Source organism: Hyperolius riggenbachi, chromosome 6 (assembly GCF_040937935.1).
Source record: "Hyperolius riggenbachi isolate aHypRig1 chromosome 6, aHypRig1.pri, whole genome shotgun sequence".
NCBI classification, from domain to species: domain Eukaryota; kingdom Metazoa; phylum Chordata; class Amphibia; order Anura; family Hyperoliidae; genus Hyperolius; species Hyperolius riggenbachi.
In genome coordinates this window covers 348178651-348203228 of record NC_090651.1, presented here as the reverse complement: position 1 = coordinate 348203228, position 24578 = coordinate 348178651, and the positions used below count along the sequence as shown (strand labels likewise).

At 48.4% G+C, this 24578-nt stretch overlaps 1 protein-coding gene across 4 annotated transcripts in view; it reads right to left on the bottom strand.

Moving 5' to 3' along the window:
- The window catches only part of CROCC (ciliary rootlet coiled-coil, rootletin), a 113042-nt gene that overhangs the window by 35118 nt on the left and 53346 nt on the right, over positions 1-24578 (bottom strand). For 3 of the 4 annotated variants that reach the window (XM_068241576.1, XM_068241577.1, XM_068241573.1), the window contains exons 7-16: positions 23386-23551; positions 21572-21678; positions 18982-19209; positions 18799-18895; positions 16910-17014; positions 15027-15263; positions 13703-13902; positions 11902-12084; positions 2388-2532; positions 227-373 (exon numbers count right to left, since the gene is read on the bottom strand). In XM_068241576.1, the coding sequence (XP_068097677.1) occupies positions 227-373; positions 2388-2532; positions 11902-12084; positions 13703-13902; positions 15027-15263; positions 16910-17014; positions 18799-18895; positions 18982-19209; positions 21572-21678; positions 23386-23551 (1615 nt within the window). The remainder of the gene's footprint in view (positions 1-226; positions 374-2387; positions 2533-11901; positions 12085-13702; positions 13903-15026; positions 15264-16909; positions 17015-18798; positions 18896-18981; positions 19210-21571; positions 21679-23385; positions 23552-24578) is intronic. The other variant, XM_068241575.1, reaches the window with a different exon arrangement.

Here is a 24578-nt window from a genome sequence, read left to right as displayed (position 1 = left end):
TGGCACACCTGTCCTCACATGTAGTGGTATTAAAGGTCCTGGGACACCTGTCCTCACATGTAGTGGTATAGCAGGTCCTGGCACACCTGTCCTCACATGTAGTGGTATTAAAGGTCCTGGGACACCTGTCCTCACATGTAGTGCTATGACGGGTCCTGGGACACCTGTCCTCACATGTAGTGCTGTGATTGGTCCCTGGTCATCTGAATACATATGTGATGTGTACCTGAGCGATGACTTTATTGAGTTCGGTCTTGTCCTGGGCCAGGCTCTCATTCAGTGCACTCATCTTGGATAACGCATCTCTCAGGGAGGCTTCTTCCGTCCTCTGTCTGTTCAGCGCCAGCTCCAGCTCAGCCCGGCTCGTCTCTGCCTGGTGGAAGAAGGAGGAGAGACCCATTTGCTCTGCACTAATCTCCAATGAATGATTAGAGAGGGAACATTTACCCAGCATGCTCAGCGCAAGAGAGCAGGGCAGACAAAGCAAGGAAGAGCAGCTGTAATAAGCACTGGGCAGGAAAACAGCAGCCAATAAAAACATCTCATAGCCTGGTGGGCTGAAGTAAACCAGAACCTGACTGTACGAAATGGGAGGAGCTGCCCCAAAAAGCAAATATGGGATGCATATGAAATAAAACAGTGTTACCTCCGTACAGACGTGTGAACATTTACTTATTGGACACCAAAAAACATGATGCGTTTCGCAGGACTCACCCGCTCCCTCAGATCAATATAACAGTGTCTTAAGGGACAGCAGCACAAGGGCCATTGGCGCTTTTGGAGCGCCTTCTTTGTATAGTCCAAATCCCTACCACCAGGAGTAAGTCCCTGTGATTACACATCCAGTGGTACTTTTTTGGGTTATTTTTTTGGAGCGCAACCCTCCCAGATTCGAAGAAAGACATCAGATCCACCTGGAGACGGAATTCTCCACTAACAACTATACTCCTACATCCAGAAATACTTCACTAAATTGGCACTACTGGTGTTCCCTGCTTCCCTCTTCTCTTTCTGGTCTCTGGTGTTCAATGTCAGAATTTCTTCTTCTGGACACCCTCCATAGAACCTGATTGGTTTGCAACAACAGAATGACAGCAACCGGCCCGGATTTACCTCACAGGAGACTATAAGCACAGATGTCCTGGCACTTTAGACTTTGCCCTTCATGAACCTACAAACCCCCAAACTGCTCCGTGTGCTTGCTATCCCAGCTGTAACTTCTCCCTTACTTCCCCTGCCCATCAAAGGTAGCTAAAGGTGCCATTTAGTATTAGGTAGCCAGAAGTACCCTCCGTCAGCCATACTATCTCAGAAAAAACAACAACACATATATAAGTAGATAAATACTTGCTCTACTTACACAACAGATGTATTGCACTGTCCACGTTTTGATTTTAGTGATTTTTCTACAGTAAAAAAAGAGAAAATCATTCTTCGCATTTCCCATTTTAAGTGTTGCTATTTTGAAGCCAATCCTGATATAATTTCCTCCTTTACTCTCCTCTGCCTGATTTGCCCGCCCTTCATTATGGAAAGTGCATTGTCTCAGCATTAGAAATATTGGCCAATCAGAAAGGAACAGGGGTGTGGGAGGGGAAAACAGGAGGGAAAGAGGCATTAGCCAATCCGGCTGCATTAGTTAAGTCTGAGGGGAAATAGAGATGCAAAAAAGGACAACCCAGCATGCCCTGCAACTTCCTTTTTGTGTACCAAATTTTGTGTGTACCAAATAAGAGTCAGGTAAACTGGGGAATGATCATTTATCAACAAGAAAAGTAATAGTGATTTTAACTTTTGGTTTGCCTGGTTAGCATCCTTATTACTAATTTACCAGATAAAAATAAAGAATTGATTTTTGATTTTATGCCCAACAGTTACACTTTAAGTAGCTATAGGTGACCCCAAGTATTAAGTAGCTAGAGCAGTGATGGCTAACCTTGGCACTCCAGCTGTGACAAAACTACAGATCCCATCATGCCTCTGCCTCCCTGAGTTATGCTTAGAACTGTCAAAGTATTGCAATGCCTCATGGGACTTGTAGTTCCACCACAGCTGGAGTGCCAAGGTTAGCTATCACTGAGCTAGAGGAACCTCAGTATTAAGTAGCTAGAGGTGCCCCAGATTGAAGGGAGATCTTTGTCAGTGGAATGCAGATAGCAGGGTGAGTAACCTCTCATTTACACTCTCATCAGGACCCTGCATAGGGAAGGAGGCGCTCAGGAGGGGAGTGAGCCTCCTTTCCATCATCAGGCGCCTGTAGGCCCTGGTCACCAGTAAGGGTGGGAAGGTGATGCAGCTGTCCTGCTGTCTAATACCTCGCTGTTACATGAGAGGGGTACTGCACACGTATGTATCCTGAATGTAGCTCACATTCGGAATGACTGTACCTTGGAGAGAGCCTGAGAAATGTCTGCTTTCTCTGCATCAGAGACCTCCTTTTCCAGACTGGCCTTCTGCAGCGCCTCCTTCACAAGCACCACCTCCTTTCGCAGAGCGGACAGCTTCACCTCCAGCTGCTCCTGGGCCTTGTGCCTGCGCAAATCACAGAATACATGACACAGTGCCTGCGCAAATCACAGTGTGTATGACACAGCACCTGCGCAACACACAAAATGCATGACACAGTGCCTGCGCAAATCACAGAATGTATGACACAGTGCCAACGCAAATCACAGAATGTATGACACAGCACCTGCGCAAATCACAGAATGTATGACACCGTGCCTGCGCAAATCACAGAATGTATGACACAGTGCCTGCGCAAATCACAGAATGTATGACACAGCACCTGCACAAATCACAGAATGTATGACACAGTGCCTGCGCAAATCACAGAATGTATGACACAGCACCTGCGCAACACACAAAATACATGACACAGTGCCTGCGCAAATCACAGAATGTATGACACAATGCCACAGAATGTATGACACAGTGCCACAGAATGTATGACACAGTGCCTGCGCAACACACAAAATACATGACACAGTGCCTGTGCAAATCACAGAATGTATGACACAGCGCCTGCGCAACACACAAAATACATGACACAGTGCCTGCGCAAATCACAGAATGTATGACACACAGTGCCTGCGCAAATTACAGAATGTATGACACAGTGCCAGCGCAAATCACAGAATGTATGACACAGTGCCTGCGCAAATCACAGAATGTATGACACAGTGCCTGCGCAACACACAAAATACATGACACAGTGCCTGTGCAAATCACAGAATGTCTGACACAGCGCCTGCGCAAATTACAGAATGTATGACACAGTGCCTGCGCAAATCACAGAATGTATGACACAGTGCCAGCGCAAATCACAGAATGTATGACACAGTGCCTGCGCAAATCACAGAATGTATGACACAGTGCCTGCACCAACCACAGAATGCATGACATAGTGCCTGCGCAATACACAGAATGTATGACACACAGTGCCTGCTCAAAAACAGTATGTATGACACAGTGCCTGTGCAATACACAGAATGCATGACAGTGCCTGCGCAATACACATAATGTATGACGGTGCATGCGCAAACCAATGAATGTATGATATAGTGCATGTGCAATACACAGAATGTATGACACAGTACATGCGCAAACCACACAATGCATGACACAGTGCCTGCGCAATACACAAAATGTACGACAGAGCATGCGCAAACCAATGAATATGTGACATAGTGCATGTGCAATACACAGAATGTATGACAGTGCATGCGCAAACCACAGAATGCATGACGCAGTGCCTGCGCAAATCACAGAATACATGATACAATGCATATGCAAACTGCAGAATGTATGAAACAGTGCTTGTGCAAACCACAGATTGCATGACAGTTCCTGCGCAAACCACAGAATGCATGACACAGTGTGCAAACCACAAAATGTATGTCACAGTGCCTGCGCAACACACAGAATGTATGACACACAGTGCCTGAGCAACACAGAATGTATGACACACAGTGCCTGAGCAACACAGAGTGTTTGACACAGTGCCTGCGCCACACACAGAATGCATAACACAGTGCCTGTGCAAACCACAGAATGCATGACACAGTGCCTGCGCAAACCACAGAATGTATGACAGTGCCTGCGCAACACACAGAATGTATGGCAGTGCCTGCGCAACACAGAATGCACAACACAGTGCCTGCGCAAAACCAGAATGTGTGACACAGTGCCTGCACACCACATAGAATGTATAACACAGCGCCTGCACAACACACAAAATGTATGACACAGTGACTGTGCAACACACAGAATACATGACACAGTGCCTGCACAATACACAGAATGTAGGACACAGTGCCTGCGCAACACATACTGTATCATTCATAAAGAGGCTGTCGGTAGTGCGGGAAAACACCGTTCTTCTGCGCAAGCGGTAATTAAGACTTCTGGGTGGGCATTCATAAAGAAGTTGCCTGTTGCGATACAAGTGCGGAGGTTTTCTGGAGGAAGCTGGCGGTAGCGTGGCGGAAGACATGCGGAAACATAAAAGCTGCCCGATTCCCTCCGTGCGCTCCTCTGTCTGATGCTGCTTGGGAGGTCCGTCCCATTCATTTACATGTAATCCGCCCGCCTATCGCTACTGTCGAGCAAGCGGTATTTTCCTTCCGGATACCGCTTGCTCTAATCTTTATGAATGGACGTGTTTGTAACTTTTTCTAGATAAATCTAGAAAAACTCCGCACAAGGCGGAAATGTATCGCTCTGTCAGCTTTTCATGCGGAAAGAGCCTTTATGAATGGGGGTTATGCTGAGTGGTCGGTAAAGTCACCGGTATTAAGCATTTCCTGCATGCGGAAATGCTTTATGAATGATACCCATAGAATGCATGAAACAGTGCCTGCGCAAAACATAGAATGTATGACACAGTACATGCGCAACACACAGAATGTATGACACAGTGCCTGCGCAACACATAGAATGTATGACACAGTGCCTGCGCAACACATAGAATGGCGAGGAGAGCGCCAGCGCATACCACTAAGGCTGCATCTAAAATGACAACCAGCTCATGTGTGCAGCACCTCTAATAGACTTTCTGCACACTTCGCATTCAATTCAGATGCAAATCATATGCAAAACTGCTACTACTTATCATGCAAACAGGAAACTCAGGAGGAGGGGCTGGGAGCAGCTAACCTGACAGTTACAAAGTTAAGGAAAGGTGGGGGGAATGGCTGCGCATCCCTAAACACATGCTGCAATTGAATGGTTAATCGCATAGGCATACACCGCCTCTATTAGACTGAAAAATGCATGCCCTGCATCCAAAACAAGTGCTAACATTTATTACACTAGGAGAAACTTTAGCTTCCAATATGGTTTGCATGCAAAGTATAATGTACTAGACACTTGCGCCACGGTGAGGCAAACCTCCGGGCAAGTGACCTAACCTGAATTTAAAACCTTGGGAGCAGCTAAGCAAAAAACAGCTAAAGTTCATCCTAGTGTAATAAATGTTAGCAATTGTTTTGGATGCAGGGCATGCATTTTTCAGTCTAATAGAGGCGGTGTATGCCTATACGATTAACCATTCAATTCCAGCATGTGTTTAGGGATGCGCAGCCTTCCACCCACTTTTTCTTAACTCTGCAAGTATATAACTATCAGGTTAGCTGCTCCCAGACCCTCCTCCTGAGTTTCCTGTTTGCATGATAAGTAGTAGCAGTTTTGCATATGATTTGCATCTGAATTGAATGCGAAGTGTGCAGAAAGCCTATTAGAGGTGCTGCACACATGAGCTGGTTGTCATTTCAGATGCGGCCTTAAGGGTATGCGCTGGCGCTCTCCAACAAGAAGCAACACATAGAATGTATGACACAGTGCCTGCGCAACACACAAAATGTATGATACACAGAGCCTGTGCAACACATAGAATGTATGACACAGTGCCTGCGCAACACACAGAATGTATGATACACAGTGCCTGGGCAACACATAGAATGTATGACACAGTGCCTGCACAACACATAGAATGTCTGACACAGAGCCTGCACAACACATAGAATGTATGACACAGTGCCTGCACAACACATAGAATGTATGACACAGTGCCTGCGCAACACATAGAATGTATGACACAGTGCCTGCGCAACACACAAAATGTATGATACACAGTGCCTGCGCAACACATAGAATGTATGACACAGTGCCTGCACAACACATAGAATGTCTGACACAGAGCCTGCACAACACATAGAATGTATGACACAGTGCCTGCGCAACACATAGAATGTATGACACAGTGCCTGAGCAACACATAGAATGTATGACACAGCCGGCGCAACACATAGAATGTATGACACAGTGCCTGCACAACACATAGAATGTATGACACAGTGCCTGCGCAACACATAGAATGTATGACACAGTGCCTGCGCAACACATAGAATGTATGACACAGTGCCTGCGCAACACATAGAATGTATGACACAGCCTGCGCAACACATAGAATGTATGACACAGTGCCTGCACAACACATAGAATGTCTGACACAGAGCCTGCGCAACACATAGAATGTATGACACAGTGCCTGCGCAACACATAGAATGTATGACACAGAGCCTGCGCAACACATAGAATGTATGACACAGTGCTTGCGCAACACATAGAATGTATGACACAGTGCCTGCGCAGCACATAGAATGTATGACACAGTGCCTGCGCAGCACATAGAATGTATGACACAGTGCCTGCGCAACACATAGAATGTATGACACAGTGCTTGCGCAACACATAGAATGTATGACACAGAGCCTGCGCAACACATAGAATGTATGACAGTGCCTGCGCAGCACATAGAATGTATGACACAGTGCCTGCGCAACACATAGAATGTATGACACAGTGCTTGCGCAACACATAGAATGTATGACACAGTGCCTGCGCAACACATAGAATGTATGACACAGTGCCTGCGCAACATATAGAATGTATGACACAGTGCTTGCGCAACACACAGAATGTATGACACAGTGCCTGCGCAACACACAGAATGTATGACACAGTGCCTGCGCAACACACAGAATGTATGACACAGTGCCTGCGCAACACATAGAATGTATGACACAGTGCCTGCACAACACATAGAATGTATGACACAGAGCCTGCGCAACACATAGAATGTATGACACAGAGCCTGCGCAACACATAGAATGTATGACACAGTGCCTGCGCAACACACAGAATGTATGACACAGAGCCTGCGCAACACATAGAATGTATGACACAGTGCCTGCGCAACACATAGAATGTATGACACAGTGCCTGCGCAACACATAGAATGTATGACACAGTGCCTGCGCAACACATAGAATGTATGACACAGTGCCTGCGCAACACATAGAATGTATGACACAGCCTGCGCAACACATAGAATGTATGACACAGCCGGCGCAACACATAGAATGTATGACACAGTGCCTGCACAACACATAGAATGTATGACACAGTGCCTGCGCAACACATAGAATGTATGACACAGTGCCTGCGCAACACATAGAATGTATGACACAGTGCCTGCGCAACACATAGAATGTATGACACAGTGCCTGCGCAACATATAGAATGTATGACACAGTGCTTGCGCAACACACAGAATGTATGACACAGTGCCTGCGCAACACACAGAATGTATGACACAGTGCCTGCGCAACACACAGAATGTATGACACAGTGCCTGCACAACACATAGAATGTATGACACAGAGCCTGCGCAACACATAGAATGTATGACACAGAGCCTGCGCAACACATAGAATGTATGACACAGTGCCTGCGCAACACACAGAATGTATGACACAGAGCCTGCGCAACACATAGAATGTATGACACAGTGCCTGCGCAACACATAGAATGTATGACACAGTGCCTGCGCAACACATAGAATGTATGACACAGTGCCTGCGCAACACATAGAATGTATGACACAGTGCCTGCGCAACACATAGAATGTATGACACAGCCTGCGCAACACATAGAATGTATGACACAGTGCCTGCGCAACACTTAGAATGTATGACACAGTGCCTGCGCAACACATAGAATGTCTGACACAGAGCCTGCGCAACACATAGAATGTATGACACAGTGCCTGCGCAACACTTAGAATGTATGACACAGTGCCTGCGCAACACATAGAATGTCTGACACAGAGCCTGCGCAACACATAGAATGTATGACACAGTGCCTGCACAACACATAGAATGTCTGACACAGAGCCTGCGCAACACATAGAATGTATGACACAGAGCCTGCGCAGCACATAGAATGTATGACACAGTGCCTGCGCAACACACAGAATGTATGACACAGAGCCTGCGCAACACATAGAATGTATGACACAGTGCCTGCACAACACATAGAATGTCTGACACAGAGCCTGCACAACACATAGAATGTATGACACAGTGCCTGCACAACACATAGAATGTATGACACAGTGCCTGCGCAACACATAGAATGTATGACACAGTGCCTGCGCAACACATAGAATGTATGACACAGTGCCTGCGCAACACACAAAATGTATGATACACAGTGCCTGCGCAACACATAGAATGTATGACACAGTGCCTGCACAACACATAGAATGTCTGACACAGAGCCTGCACAACACATAGAATGTATGACACAGTGCCTGCGCAACACATAGAATGTATGACACAGTGCCTGAGCAACACATAGAATGTATGACACAGCCGGCGCAACACATAGAATGTATGACACAGTGCCTGCACAACACATAGAATGTATGACACAGTGCCTGCGCAACACATAGAATGTATGACACAGTGCCTGCGCAACACATAGAATGTATGACACAGTGCCTGCGCAACACACAAAATGTATGATACACAGTGCCTGCGCAACACATAGAATGTATGACACAGTGCCTGCACAACACATAGAATGTCTGACACAGAGCCTGCACAACACATAGAATGTATGACACAGTGCCTGCGCAACACATAGAATGTATGACACAGTGCCTGAGCAACACATAGAATGTATGACACAGCCGGCGCAACACATAGAATGTATGACACAGTGCCTGCACAACACATAGAATGTATGACACAGTGCCTGCGCAACACATAGAATGTATGACACAGTGCCTGCGCAACACATAGAATGTATGACACAGTGCCTGCGCAACACATAGAATGTATGACACAGCGTCTGCGCAACACATAGAATGTATGACACAGTGCCTGCACAACACATAGAATGTCTGACACAGAGCCTGCGCAACACATAGAATGTATGACACAGTGCCTGCGCAACACATAGAATGTATGACACAGAGCCTGCGCAACACATAGAATGTATGACACAGTGCTTGCGCAACACATAGAATGTATGACACAGTGCCTGCGCAGCACATAGAATGTATGACACAGTGCCTGCGCAGCACATAGAATGTATGACACAGTGCCTGCGCAACACATAGAATGTATGACACAGTGCTTGCGCAACACATAGAATGTATGACACAGAGCCTGCGCAACACATAGAATGTATGACAGTGCCTGCGCAACACATAGAATGTATGACACAGTGCTTGCGCAACACATAGAATGTATGACACAGTGCCTGCGCAACACATAGAATGTATGACACAGTGCCTGCGCAACACATAGAATGTATGACACAGTGCTTGCGCAACACACAGAATGTATGACACAGTGCCTGCGCAACACACAGAATGTATGACACAGTGCCTGCGCAACACACAGAATGTATGACACAGTGCCTGCACAACACATAGAATGTATGACACAGAGCCTGCGCAACACATAGAATGTATGACACAGAGCCTGCGCAACACATAGAATGTATGACACAGTGCCTGCGCAACACACAGAATGTATGACACAGAGCCTGCGCAACACATAGAATGTATGACACAGTGCCTGCGCAACACATAGAATGTATGACACAGTGCCTGCGCAACACATAGAATGTATGACACAGTGCCTGCGCAGCACATAGAATGTATGACACAGTGCCTGCGCAGCACACAGAATGTATGACACAGAGCCTGCGCAACACATAGAATGTATGACACAGTGCCTGCGCAACACATAGAATGTATGACACAGTGCCTGCGCAACACATAGAATGTATGACACAGTGCCTGCGCAACACATAGAATGTATGACACAGTGCCTGCGCAACACATAGAATGTATGACACAGCCTGCGCAACACATAGAATGTATGACACAGTGCCTGCGCAACACTTAGAATGTATGACACAGTGCCTGCGCAACACATAGAATGTCTGACACAGAGCCTGCGCAACACATAGAATGTATGACACAGTGCCTGCACAACACATAGAATGTCTGACACAGAGCCTGCGCAACACATAGAATGTATGACACAGAGCCTGCGCAGCACATAGAATGTATGACACAGTGCCTGCGCAACACATAGAATGTATGACACAGTGCCTGCGCAACACACAGAATGTATGACACAGTGCCTGCGCAACACATAGAATGTATGACACAGTGCCTGCGCAACACATAGAATGTATGACACAGTGCCTGCGCAACACATAGAATGTATGACACAGAGCCTGCGCAAACCATAGAATGTATGACACAGTGCCTGCGCAACACATAGAATGTATGACACAGTGCCTGCGCAACACACAGAATGTATGACACAGAGCCTGCGCAACACATAGAATGTATGACACAGAGCCTGTGCAACACATAGAATGTATGACACAGTGCCTGCGCAACACATAAAATGTATGACACAGAGCCTGCGCAACACATAGAATGTATGACACAGTGCCTGCGCAACACATAGAATGTATGACACAGAGCCTGCGCAACACATAGAATGTATGACACAGCCTGCGCAACACATTGAATGTATGACACAGTGCCTGCACAACACATAGAATGTATGACACAGTGCCTGCGCAACACATAGAATGTATGACACAGTGCCTGCGCAACACATAGAATGTATGACACAGTGCCTGCGCAACACATAGAATGTATGACACAGCCTGCGCAACACATAGAATGTATGACACAGTGCCTGCACAACACATAGAATGTCTGACACAGAGCCTGCGCAACACATAGAATGTATGACACAGTGCCTGCGCAACACATAGAATGTATGACACAGTGCCTGCGCAACACATAGAATGTATGACACAGTGCTTGCGCAACACATAGAATGTATGACACAGTGCCTGCGCAACACATAGAATGTATGACACAGTGCCTGCGCAACACATAGAATGTATGACAGTGCTTGCGCAACACATAGAATGTATGACACAGTGCCTGCGCAACACATAGAATGTATGACACAGTGCCTGCGCAACACATAGAATGTATGACACAGCGCCTGCGCAACACATAGAATGTATGACACAGAGCCTGCGCAACACATAGAATGTATGACACAGAGCCTGCGCAACACACAGAATGTATGACACAGTGCCTGCGCAACACATAGAATGTATGACACAGAGCCTGCGCAACACACAGAATGTATGACACAGTGCCTGCGCAACACATAGAATGTATGACACAGCGTCTGCGCAACACATAGAATGTATGACACAGCGTCTGCGCAACACATAGAATGTATGACACAGTGCCTGCGCAACACATAGAATGTATGACACAGTGCCTGCACAACACACAGAATGTATGACACAGAGCCTGCGCAACACATAGAATGTATGACACAGAGCCTGCGCAACACATAGAATGTATGACACAGAGCCTGCGCAAACCACAGAATGCATGCTCTCCCGTTGCATTAGACAAGATCTTGGTCTTATCACAAGAGAAGATCTGTCTGTAGGGGTTTGGTTATGGCCATATTACATGTGTGTGGGTCTCACCCTCGCTCCACCCCCTGCAGGGCTCTGTCGCGGTCCTGGCACACGTCCTCCTTCTCCTCCTGCAGAATGTCTCTCTGGCGCTGCAGGTCGCTGTTCGCCAACTGTAGCTTCTCTGCTTCCTGCCGCTGCGTCTCCAGCTGTCCCTGCAGGCTCTGGAAGTTCCGCTCCAGCACTGTGCGGTCACTGCAGGGGCAGCAATGCACAATGAAGGGGTTATTCTCCTTCCAGCAGGACAGTATGTGCAGCACGTGATATGATGATTTACTGCAGCATATCTTGCTGAGATATCAGAAATCGTCCAGCAAACCAGGACTGGGGAATGTGTGCTAATGCATGGTCAGCATATGCCAGCCTTACCTGGGCTATATTAGATCAGGAATTACTGGCTGTGTGACTGCAGTTATAGCATATGCAGCTAGATAGTAGTCTGGGTGATATCAGATCATAGTGAGGGGCGCTGAGAAGTGTGTCAATCAGAAGCTGTGTAATTGCAGTTGCAGTATCTGCAGCTAGAGGGCAGCGTGGGTGATATCAGATCATAGTGAGGGGTGCTAAGAAGTGTGGGAGTTAATGACTGTCTGATTGCAGACACAGCATCTGCGGCTAGATTGTCTGGGTCATATCAGATCATAGTCAGGGGTGCTGAGAGGTGAGTGAATTAGTGGCTGTGTGACTGCCATTACAGCAACCGCAGCTAGATAGTAGTCTGGGTAATATCAGATCATAGTGAGGCGCGCTGAGTGATGTGTCAATTAGCAGCTGAGTGATTGTAGTTGCAGTATTTGCAGCTAGAGGGCAGCCTGTGTGATTGCAGTTGCAATATACAGCAATTGTTAATTTGTTTTAAATATACTTATGAGCACCAATTGTACTACAAAACCTTGTCAGGGTACGTAGCTCATGAAATTGCCATCACACACACACAAATTCACAAACCTTTTAGTAACCTCCACCATGTTCTAATATAACCCAGGTGAGGGCAACAGCCTCCTAACACATAAATGTGTATAACCAATACATTCCAAATTTGCCAGACCACTTATGATTTCCTCAGAGAAGATGCAGGGAGACCAAGTGAATGTGTCGTGTATGTATGTATGCATGTGTACACTGCACAGTATGTGTGTGTGCTGCGGCTGTGCATGCGTTGGTGTCAGGGTACTGCGGCTGTGTTAGCAGTGGTGTCAGTGTACTACAGCTGTGCATGCGTTGCTGTCAGTGTACTACGGCTGTGCATGTGCTGCTGTTAATGTGATGTGTCTGTGCATGCGTTGCTGTCAGTGTGCTGCGGCTGTGCATGCACTGAAGTCAGTGCGCTGTGGCCATGCATGCATTGGTGTCAGTGTACTGCAGCTGCACATGCATTGGTGTCAGAGTGCTGCAGCTGAGCATGCGTTGCTGTCAGGGTGCTGTGGCTGTGCAGGTGTCCGTGTACTACGGCTGTGCAAGCGTTGCTGTGGCTGTGCATGCGTTGCTGTCAGTGTGCGGTGGCCTTGCATGCAATGGTGTCAGTGTGCTGCAGCTGAGCATGCTTTGGTGTCAGTGTGCTGAGGTTGTGCATGCATTGGTGTCAGTGTCCTGCAGCTGTGCATGCATTGGTGTCAGTGTGCTGCGGCCGTGCATGCGGTGCTGTCAGTTTGCTGTGGCCTTGCATGCATTGGTGTCAGTGCCCTGCAGCTGTGCATGCGTTGGTGTCAGTGTCCTGCAGCTGTGCATGCGTTGGTGTCAGTGTCCTGCAGATGGGCATGCGTTGGTGTCAGTGTCCTGCAGATGGGCATGCGTTGGTGTCAGGGTGCTGCACCTGTTGAGTTGCTCCAGGTTGTTGCGCAGTCGGGTGACTGAGCGCTCCGTATCTTCCTTAGACATGGTGATGGTGTCCAGGTCCTGCTGAAGCTGTGAGATCCTCTGCTCCAGCGTGCGCCGCTCATTCTCACTGTCACCCAGCTGCTTGCGCAGAGTGCCGACCGTCTCCTGCCCGACATCCAGCCGCCCACGCAGTTCCTGCAACACAACACGGAACACCGACTGTCCTCACTTCTGTGCAAAACAAACACTGCCACAGGGGTCTAACAGTGCGTCCATAGCAATGGCAGATGGGAACCAGAGACACTGAATTATGCTCACATCACAAGCACGGCTGGCTGGGAAACACCATATTACCAATCCCTCTGGCAGCTCCTCACCTTCCCAGCAACACAACCTGTCAGGGCTCCTCCTCTTTCGTGCGCACACTACACCACTGGCTCCATTCCTTCCCTGTGGACACAACCTATCATCGTTCCAATCCCTTCCCTGTGACACAGTGTCATAACTTATCCTCTTCTCTGTACACAAAACCTGACATAACTCCTCCCCTTAAATGTAAAAACCTGACATGGCTCCACCCCTTTATTGCAGACACAACCTATCATGGCTCCTCCTCTATCCTGCACACACGCAACCTATCATGATTTCACCCTTTCTTGTGCACACAACTTGCCATAGCTCCTCCCCTCCCCATACAACCTGTCATAGATACGCCCTTTTCCTACACACACACAACCTAATATACAGTAGCTCCATCCCTTCTCTGTGCACACAAGCCTGTCATGGCTCCTCCCCTCTCAGATTATCCCCTTCCCTGCTCGCACAACTGAACATAGCTCATCCCCTTTCCGTGCACACAATCTAATATAGCTCCTCCCATTCTCCGTACATACAGCCTATAATAACTCACCTTTCCTGCGCGCACAACCCATCATAATAATAATAAAATGTGTATAGCGCTTTTCTCCTGCCTGACAAAGCACTCCAGAGCTGCAGCCACTAAGGGCGCGCTCAAGAGGCCACCCTGCAGTGTTAGGAAGCCTTCCCCAAGGACTTCTTACTCAATAGGTATTGACCATAGCCAGGATTCGAACCCTGGTCTCCCATGTCAAAAGCAGAGCCCTTAACCAGTACACTATGCAGCCACTACGCACACAGTCTGTCAAAACTTCTTCCCTTCTTTGTACACAAAACCTGACATAGCCCCTCCCCTTCCCTATAAAAACCCTTTCATGGCCCCACCCCTTCATTGCCCACACAACCTATCATGGCTCCTCCCCTTCTCTGCACACACTGCCTGTCATGGCTCCTCCTCTTACCTGCACCTGCAGTTGCCTCCTCTGCAGAGCGGAGTGTACGGCAGACAGAGCCGAGTCGCGGAGAGCCGGCGATAGGCTGCGTCTTGGAGACGTGCTTCGATGCGGAGAGGATCGGCGGATGGGAGAGGAGGTGCGCAAGCTGCTGGAGAGACCCCTCAAGCTGAGCCCCGGCCCCTCGCTCTCCGTAAAGTCACTGGAGGAGATCTGCAGGCCACTGTCTGTGTCACTGAGCACCGCCTGCAGGAAAAGGTGAGAATTACACATTGACCTCTGCTGGGAATCCATAAGCACATTCTGCAAGTAAAGGTTTAACCAACGGGAGCCAGAGCTGGATTTGTACTCTTTACCGCCCAAGGCCAATGTCACCAGCCGCCCCCCTCCAGTATAGGTAGCGAGATGACCCCTCCCTACCTTCCCTCCAGTATAGGTCGCCAGATGACCCCTCCCATATTTACCTCTAGTATAGCTAGCCTGATGATCCCTTCCCCTCCAGTATATATAGCCAGATGACTCCCTTAATCCCTCCCTTTCCCACTCCCACCTTTCAGTACAGCTCGCCTCCACACCGCAGCAGCCATCCGTGCCACTCGCTTCTCTGCTCGTCTCCAGTGCAGAAGCTTCCTCTTCCCCTCCGTCTCCAATGCTGCCCAAGTCCGTAGCCGCCCGCCACAACGCCAACGCGCTCAGAGAGCAAGGTGGCCACTGCACAGGTGGCTGGCAGCAGGGAGATCAGGCGCTCTCCTGATCTCCCTGCATTGCAGCATTTGCAAGCTTGCAAATGCTGCACCAGTGAGTCTGCTGCTCTGGTGCCCTTGCTCCTGTGGTGCCCTAGGCCATGGCCTAGGCCTAAATCCATCCATGACAGGGGCGCCCCAGACACATGCAGCACAGGAGGAACCCCAATGATGATAAAATGCTTAAAAACTGTTTAAAAGGTACTCCTATTTTACTATAGGAAAGCTATTATTCCTAACTGGAAACAAGGTGACCCTCCAACACGACAATTGTGGAAAAAATAGATTAATAACTCACTGCATTTATACAAAGCTGCTTATATATCTAGGTCAGGCTTTCTCAACCAGGGTTCCTTGAGTACTCTGCAGGGGTTGCTTGGCATTTTCCCCCATCATGGAGGAAGTATCATAGAGCCCATTACAATTGGGGGTACAGTAAAAAGATGCACTAAATTGGGGGTCAGAATAATAATGAGCACATCAATAAAAAGCACTAGGATAAGGAGACAGTATAACGAGGGGCAGTGTAATAGGGGGCAGTGAAATAAACAGCCACACCCACTTTTAAAGACCATGCCTCCTGTAGGGGTTCCTTGAGATCCTAAAGTGATTTGAAGGTTCCTCCAGGGTAAAAAGGTTGAGAAAGACTGATCTAGGAGATGCATGGAAAAATGTAACAAGATCTGGAAACTATGGATAACTAACAAGGACACTGCTGTGTAATTTTAACAGCTACATAGATTATCTTCCATATCCTTCCGTATGATATTTATATTCTGCTGCCTCATTATGGGCTGTACTTTATGTTCATTGCCTTGTTTGTTCTCATTCCTACACCTGCGCATGTTGGGAATGTGGTTTGTTCTTTTGAAGATGGAAAAACGGCAATAAGTGGAAAATAACACAAACATTTAAATTACCAGATGACATGTTTCGCAGTTGTCGCCCTGCTTCTTCAGGTCAGTAAAAGTGTCTCAGGGTAAATAGGCAATGGCTAGGAGCGACGATACGCTACGCTGAGTACAGGACAACGTATGCACTGACTGACGCAACAAAGTATCACATTTTATATTCAGTCAGACAAATGCAGGGATGTGTGCCTGGCCCCGCCCATTAGATGACCAGCTCCTAAAGTTCTAGTGGACAGACCTGGGTGAGCTCTCTGAGGGTCTCTTGTAGAACTTCTCTCTCTGTCTTCAGAGCCTCCACCTCCTCGCCTACCAGAGCGGCCTGTTCTTCCAGCTGGGTCTTTTCCTGCAACCACAGAGCAGCATGTCAGAGACCCACACCATCAGATGTCCCCGCCCTCACACACCAGGCTGCCCCCACGTGGCACACAGCGGAATTGCTGCACCACGCTCCTCAAACCCCGAGACTGCCCCCATGTGGCACACGGCAGGATTACTGCACTACGCTACCTGGATCCCCAGTGTGCACAGACTGTGTGGTATGTGGCAGAATTACTGCACCATGCTCCCCAGACCTCCAGAACGGGAGGACAGTCATATCTGCAGCCACGGCAAAATAAAGATGAAATGATCCACTGTACCAGCCCATTTCCTCCTCACAGACCAACAGCTGTCTGCTCACACCAGGCAGTCTAAGCCACTCCCACAAGGCAATGAGCCAATGGCATTGAAGGCGATCTCAGGTAATTGTGATCTCAGGCTTTTTATCCATTCAGATCTCACAAAAAAGTGAGTAGATCACGTCACATTTTTGTAAATATTGTTTTCTATCTTTTCATGGGACAACACTGAAGATACCGCACTTTGGAGGGAGGTTGGGGGTGGGTTGGAAGGAGTAGGGGATAAAGAAAGGAAAGGGAGGAGGGGAAGAGGCGTGAGGTAGTGTGGGGGTGATAATAATGACTGCCAGCACAGTTAAAGAGGAGAGGTTGCAACCTCTTAAGTACTGGCAGGTGATCTTGGCGGAATGTTAGTTTACGGAGAATCCTAAAGCCAGTAGAAAAGATCTATAGTCTCCCAGAATGCTTGGGGTGGGGGGTTGGAGTGGAATTCTGTATAATAACCAGCCTATGCTAAGTATCACTGGGAGGGCACGGCTGTATTCCAATATAAAGCTATAGGAAGTGTTTCTAATGCTGGCACCAGAAAAGTTACCTTGAAAGCGGGTATCCTGGATAATAATTTACTGCATTCTTCTATATGTCACTACAGGGCATTTTTAAAGTGGACATGAACTCAGAATGCTTTCTCTGCTCTAAAATATACACAACAGCATAATAACCTTTAAAGAAAAACTCCAGTGAAAATAATGTAATAAAAAAGTGCTTCATTTTTACAATAATTATGTATAAATGATTTAGTCAGTGGTTGCCCATTGTAAAATCTTTTAAATCCCTGATTTACATTCTGACATTTATTACATGGTGACATTTTTGCTGCTGGGAGGTGATGTAGCTGCTGCATGCTTTTTTGGCAGTTGGAAACAGCTGTAAACAGCTATTTCCCACAATGCAGCAAGGTTCACAGACAGGAAACTGCCAAGAGTACATACTCAGAATTTCTTTGTGGGAGGGGTTTCACCACAATATCAGCCATACAGCGCCCCCTGATGGTCTGTTTGCGAAAAGGAATAAATTTCTCATGTAAAAAGGGGGTATCAGCTACTGATTGGGATAAAGTTCAATTCTTGGTCGGAGTTTCTCTTTAAACAAAAAACATTTCTTTGTTACAGCTGATACAAATCCTAAAATAAATCTGCACCGTTTACCACTTCCTGATTCATGGAAACAGACATATTGTTAACATCCTGTGCTTTCCAATGAGCTTATCTGCCATCTCTGTCGTGGCAGTCATGTGACACAGGGGAGAGATCAGATTACAACTTGCGATTAGACACAAATGAGAGGGAATAAAATAGGCTAAACTCTTTAAATACACACAGGGTGCATTTCTCTAAGTTTTCCTTCTGTCCTGTGCAAGAGTTCAGTTTCACTTTAAGTTTCTTCCATTAGAAACCATAGTTCGTAAACACTAGGTGGCGCTGTGACAGACTAGCCATGTATGCCTTACCTGGACCTGTAGCTGTCTGATCTGTACGTCCTTCTCTTTACTCTCATCCTGCAGGCGGTCTATCATCTTATTCAGTTCCTCCACCCTGCGAGACAAACTAGAGCTGTGCTAAGAAGCCTAAATTCAGAATATTCAGACAGCCAGTCACAGGGCATTATCAGCATGGGGGAGGAGTCATCATACCTGGCGCTAAGCTCCGCCTTCTCAGCATCACACGCGGCCTGCAGCTGGATCATCTGTCGCACTTTGTCCTTCAGCTGTTCGTCCAGTTGTGCCAACTGCAGCGCCTGCCGCTCGACCACAACAGCGCCGTTATTCTCCGCCAGCCGGTGGGACCCGCTGACGTTCAGACAGGAGGCGTGCAGAGTGCGACACGACTGGCCAAATTCCTTCTGCATGAGTGACAGGTCCCTGGAATGACGACAGCATAACGGTTTAATACAAAATGCGCTACAAATGCTTGTGGGGCCAGCGATTCAATCCATGCTGCATTAAAAGGAATCTAAAAAAAAAGAAACCCTCCTGGGAATAGTCCCCGGTTAATGTACGAGATAGGGACTGTAGGTTCGTTCTTAACCTGAATCTGTTCTTAAGTTGGAACATTGTGCCATCTCTGTCCCCTGTACCTCCTCTCTCCTCTGTGCCCCCCTGTGCCTCCAGTGTCCCCCTCTGTGTCACCTCTGCCCTTTGTACCTGTTTCTATAAGTTTAAAAGCCATCTTTTCGATTTTCTCAAAAACTACAAGTCCAATTTAAAAAAAAATGTTTTTTTATTTGTTCCCATGGAAACAGAATCCATGCCATTCGTATCGGCGGGTCGTTCGTAAGTCGGGAACTACCTGTACTTACCTCTGGAAGTGGAAGCCTCCTCTGTCCCGCCAATCCAGCAGTGGAAGGCCTTCGAGACAATAGCGGACAAGGATGTTGGCTGTGGCACAGGTTCAGTAGCGTCTGCAATATTTACCTTCCCCGGCTCCAGCGCAGTAGTGGCTTTCCGATCGGGCTCAGGCAGAAATAGCTGAACACGATCAGGTCCACTGTACTGCGCAGGCGCAAGTCTACGATTAGGTCCACTCTATTGCGCAGGCGCAAGTCTACGATCAGGTCCACTCTACTGCACAGGCGCAAGTCTACGATCAGGTCCACTCTACTGCGCAGGCGCAAGTCTAAGATCTGGTGCACTCTACTGCGCAGGCGCAAGTCTAAGATCTGGTCCACTCTACTGCGCAGGCGCAAGTCTACGATCAGGTCCACTCTATTGCGCAGGCGCAAGTCTACGATCAGGTCCACTCTACTGCGCAGGCGCAAGTCTACGATCAGGTCCACTCTACTGCGCAGGCGCAAGTCTAAGATCAGGTCCACTCTACTGCGCAGGCGCAAGTCTACGATCAGGTCCACTCTACTGCGCAGGCGCAAGTCTACGATCAGGTCCACTCTACTGCGCAGGCGCAAGTCTACGATCAGGTCCACTCTACTGCGCAGGCGCAAGTCTACGATCAGGTCCACTCTACTGCGCAGGCGCAAGTCTACCATCAGGTCCACTCTACTGCGCAGGCGCAAGTCTACCATCAGGTCCACTCTACTGCACAGGCGCAAGTCTACGATCAGGTCAACTCTCCTGCGCAGGCGCAAGTCTACCATCAGGTCCACTCTACTGCGCAGGCGCAAGTCTACCATCAGGTCCACTCTACTGCACAGGCGCAAGTCTACGATCAGGTCCACTCTACTGCGCAGGTGCAAGTCTACGATCAGGTCCACTCTACTGCGCAGGGGCAAGTCTACCATCAGGTCCACCCTACTGCGCAGGCGCAAGTCTACCATCAGGTCCACTCTACTGCGCAGGCGCACGTCTACCATCAGGTCCACTCTACTGCGCAGGCGCAAGTCTACCATCAGGTCCACTCTACTGCGCGGGGGCAAGTCTACCATCAGGTCCCCTCTACTGCGCAGGCGCAAGTCTACGATCAGGTCTACTCTACTGCGCAGGCGCAAGTCTACCATCAGGTCCACTCTACTGCGCAGGCGCAAGTCTACCATCAGGTCCACTCTACTGCGCAGGCGCAAGTCTACCATCAGGTCCACTCTACTGCACAGGCGCAAGTCTACCATCAGGTCCACTCTACTGCACAGGCGCAAGTCTACCATCAGGTCCACTCTACTGCACAGGCGGAAGTCTACCATCAGGTCCACTCTATTGCGCAGGCGCAAGTCTACGATCCGGTCCACTCTACTGCGCAGGCGCAAGTCTACCATCAGGTCCACTCTACTGCGCAGGCGCAGTTCTATTTCCACCTGAGCCCAATTGGAAAGCCGCTACTGCGCCTGTGCTGGCTCACAGTAGGGAAATATTTACCTCCCCAGTGTTCGAGTGCTTCCAGCACTGGAGACCACGTGATGGAGGAGGATGGGAGAAGCCTTAGTAGGATTAAGAGGCTTCCCCCTCCCCCAGGAGGTTTTTTTTTTTCTTACACATTTTCCAGACGCAACTGGAACTAAAGCAGAACTCCGACCAAAACTCCCATCCACTTCATCAAACAAGGGGGCAAATTAAGAACCTCTGCCACATTATTATACAGTCTGTGGTCCCACTGGAAATTCCCTTCACTTCTCTGTAGCAAGAACTTCATCCTACAGGCCACACACAGAAATAAAACCCCCACAAAGAAGTATGATAGACAAAGAGAGGAAGATGACCTGCCACAGCAAGTAATGCAGAACCAATTATTCCTCAGAAATCCCACACAGGAGCCTGTAAATATATTAATCACACGCACCTCTCCGTTGCGGTCTTCATCTCGCTGAAATGTCTCCGGAATCCCACCACTTGCCTCCATAGGGACAGCAGCCGGCTGTGCTCATTGCTGAAGTATGTGTTGAAGGACTGCAGGGGGCGACAAAGAAGCAGAAAACATAAGGACAGAACCAGTGGCGTACAGGGGCGTAGCAATAGGGGGTGCAGAGGTAGCGACCGCATCGGGGCCCTTGGGCCAGAGGGGCCCCGAAGGGCCCTCCCTCAACTACAGTATTAGCTCTCTATTGGTCCTGTGCTCATAATAATCACTTCTATAGATACTATGATTAGTGGTAATAATTAACAAGCTGTTCCCCATCCCCTTCTTGCACCTCTGACACTGTAGTGACCATTGGCAGGTTTTGGTGCGCCGTATCAATTGCTATGTATAGAGTGCTTGGGGGGGCCCCATGTAAAACTTGCACCAGGGCCTATAGCTCCTTAGCTACGCCACTGGTGGCGTAGCAATAGGGGGTGCAGAGGTAGCGAACACATCAGGGCCCTTGGGCTAGAGAGGACCCGTGGGGCCCTCCCCCAACCGCAGTATTAGCTCACTATTGGTCCTGTGCTGGTAATATTCACTTCTATAGATGCTTTGAATAGTGGTAATCATTAATAAACTGTCCCCATCCCCCTCTCTCACCTCTAACACTGTGGTTGTACTCTTTTGGTTTTGGTGAACCGTATCAATGGTTATGTATAGCATGCTTGAGGGGGCCCAATGCAAAACTTGCACCAGGGCCCATATCTCCTTAGCTACACCACTGGACAGAACACAATGCGTGGAAAGCGGCGCAGACGCACAGATCAATTATGCTGTTTGGCTGCTTCGACCAGACCCCTAGAACAAGGTTCCTAATTGCCTGCTCTGACCAGATGCCCAGAACAAGGCTTTTGATTGGCCGCTCTGACCAGACACCCAAAACAAGGCTACTGATTGGCCACTCTGACCAGATGCTCAGAACGAGGATCCTGATTGGCGGGTCTGACCAGATGCCCAGAACAAGGATCCCGATTGGCCGCTCTGACCAGACACCCAAAACAAGGCTCCTAATTGGCCGCTCTGACCAGATGCTCAGAACAAGGCTTCTGATTGGCTGCTCTGACCAGATGCTCAGAACGAGGATCCTGATTGGCGGCTCTGACCAGATGCTCAGAACGAGGATCCTGATTGGCGGCTCTGACCAGATGCCCAGAACAAGGATCCTGATTGGCCGCTCTGACCAGACACCCAAAAGAAGGCTCCTGATTGGCCGCTCTGACCAGACACCCAAAACAAGGCTCCTGATTGGCCGCTCTGACCAGATGCCCTGAACAAGGATCCTGATTGAACGCTCTGATCAGACACCCAAAACAAGGCACCTGATTGGCCACTCTGACCAGATGCTCAGAACGAGGATTTTGATTGGCGGCTCTGACCAGAGGCCCAGATTGAGGATCCTGATTGGCGGCTCTGACCAGATCCCCAGATTGAGGATCCTGATTGTTCGTTTTGATCAGATGCCCAGAACAAGGATCCCGATTGGCCGCTCTGACCAGATGCCCAGAACAAGGATCCTGATTGGCCGCTCTGACCAGATGCCCAGAACAAGGATCGTGATTGGCCGCTCTGACCAGATGCCCAGAACAAGGATCCTGATTGTTCGCCCTGACCAGATGCCCAGAACAAGGATCCAGATTGGCCGCTCTAAAAAGCAGCTCCAGAAGGAGATATAAAAGACGTGAGTTGCTATGAATGTGGAAAGTATGAAACACAGCTGATAGTTTCCTTATACCCCGAGCAGGTGCTGCACTAACCTCCTCCTCCCGTCTCCACTCGCTCTCCCGCTGCTCCAGCTCATCTCGAGCTTTGGTCCAATCAGCGGTGAGCTTCCGCAGATCCTCGCTCAGCGCTTGGTTGGCGGAGTTGGCCTGGTCAAGCTGTTCCCTCAGCATGGCGTTCACCTGGGTCAGGCTGGAACTTCTGTATGGAGAGGGGGAGATATAACCATATACAAGCTCTGTTAGGGGTGTATGCACCAAACTGCGCTAACAAGAATTAGCTGCAATGAGTAGAGTGTCATGTATTGCATGAAGTGGATTACATTCTGCTCTGCTCTACACCTGTCCAACCCCAACGCTGTCCAATTACAATACTGACCAATCAACACACTGTTGAACACCATGCTGTGGACTGAATATGTCCTGTTTGCTTAAAGGACACCTAAACAGAGTGTTATGGTGGCTGTCATATTTATTTGCTTTTAAACAATACCAGTTGTCTGGCTGTCCTGCTGATCTTTGGCTGCAGTAGTATCTGAATCACACACCTGAAACAAGCATGCAGCTAATTCAGTCACACTTCAGTCAGAGAACCTGATCTGCATGCTTGTTCAGGGGCTGTGGCTAAATGTATTAGAAGCAAAGGATCAGCAGGACAGCCAGGCAATCTGCATTGCTTAAAAGGAAATAAATATGGCAGCCTCCACATCCCTCTCACTTCAGATGGGCCTTAAAGGGGAACTGAAGTAAGAGGTATACAGGGGCTGCCATATTTATTTCCTTTTAATCAATACCAGTAGCCTGGCAGCCCTACTGGTCTATTTCTCTGCAGAAGTGTCTGAATAACACCAGAAACAAGCATGCAGCTAGTCTTGTCAGATCTGACTTTAAAGTCTGAAACACCTGATCTGCTGCATGCTTGTTCAGGGGCTATGGCTAATAGTATAAGAGGCAGAGGATCAGCAGGGCTGCCAGGCAACTGGTATTGCTTAAAAGGAAATAAACATGGCAGCCTCCATATACCTCTCTCTTCAGTTCCCCTTTAATGGGAAGTTTAGCCATTCTCCAGTAATTGACAGGCTGCAGTTTGATGTACAACATATCCAGAAAACACCCTGAGACACTGCCAGTTGGACGGTACAATCACCAGTAATCGAGGCAGCGTCAGGCCTAATAATAATGGCAGCTTTCTGGGCTCTCTTAGCTCTGGAATCTACTGGTAGCGCTTT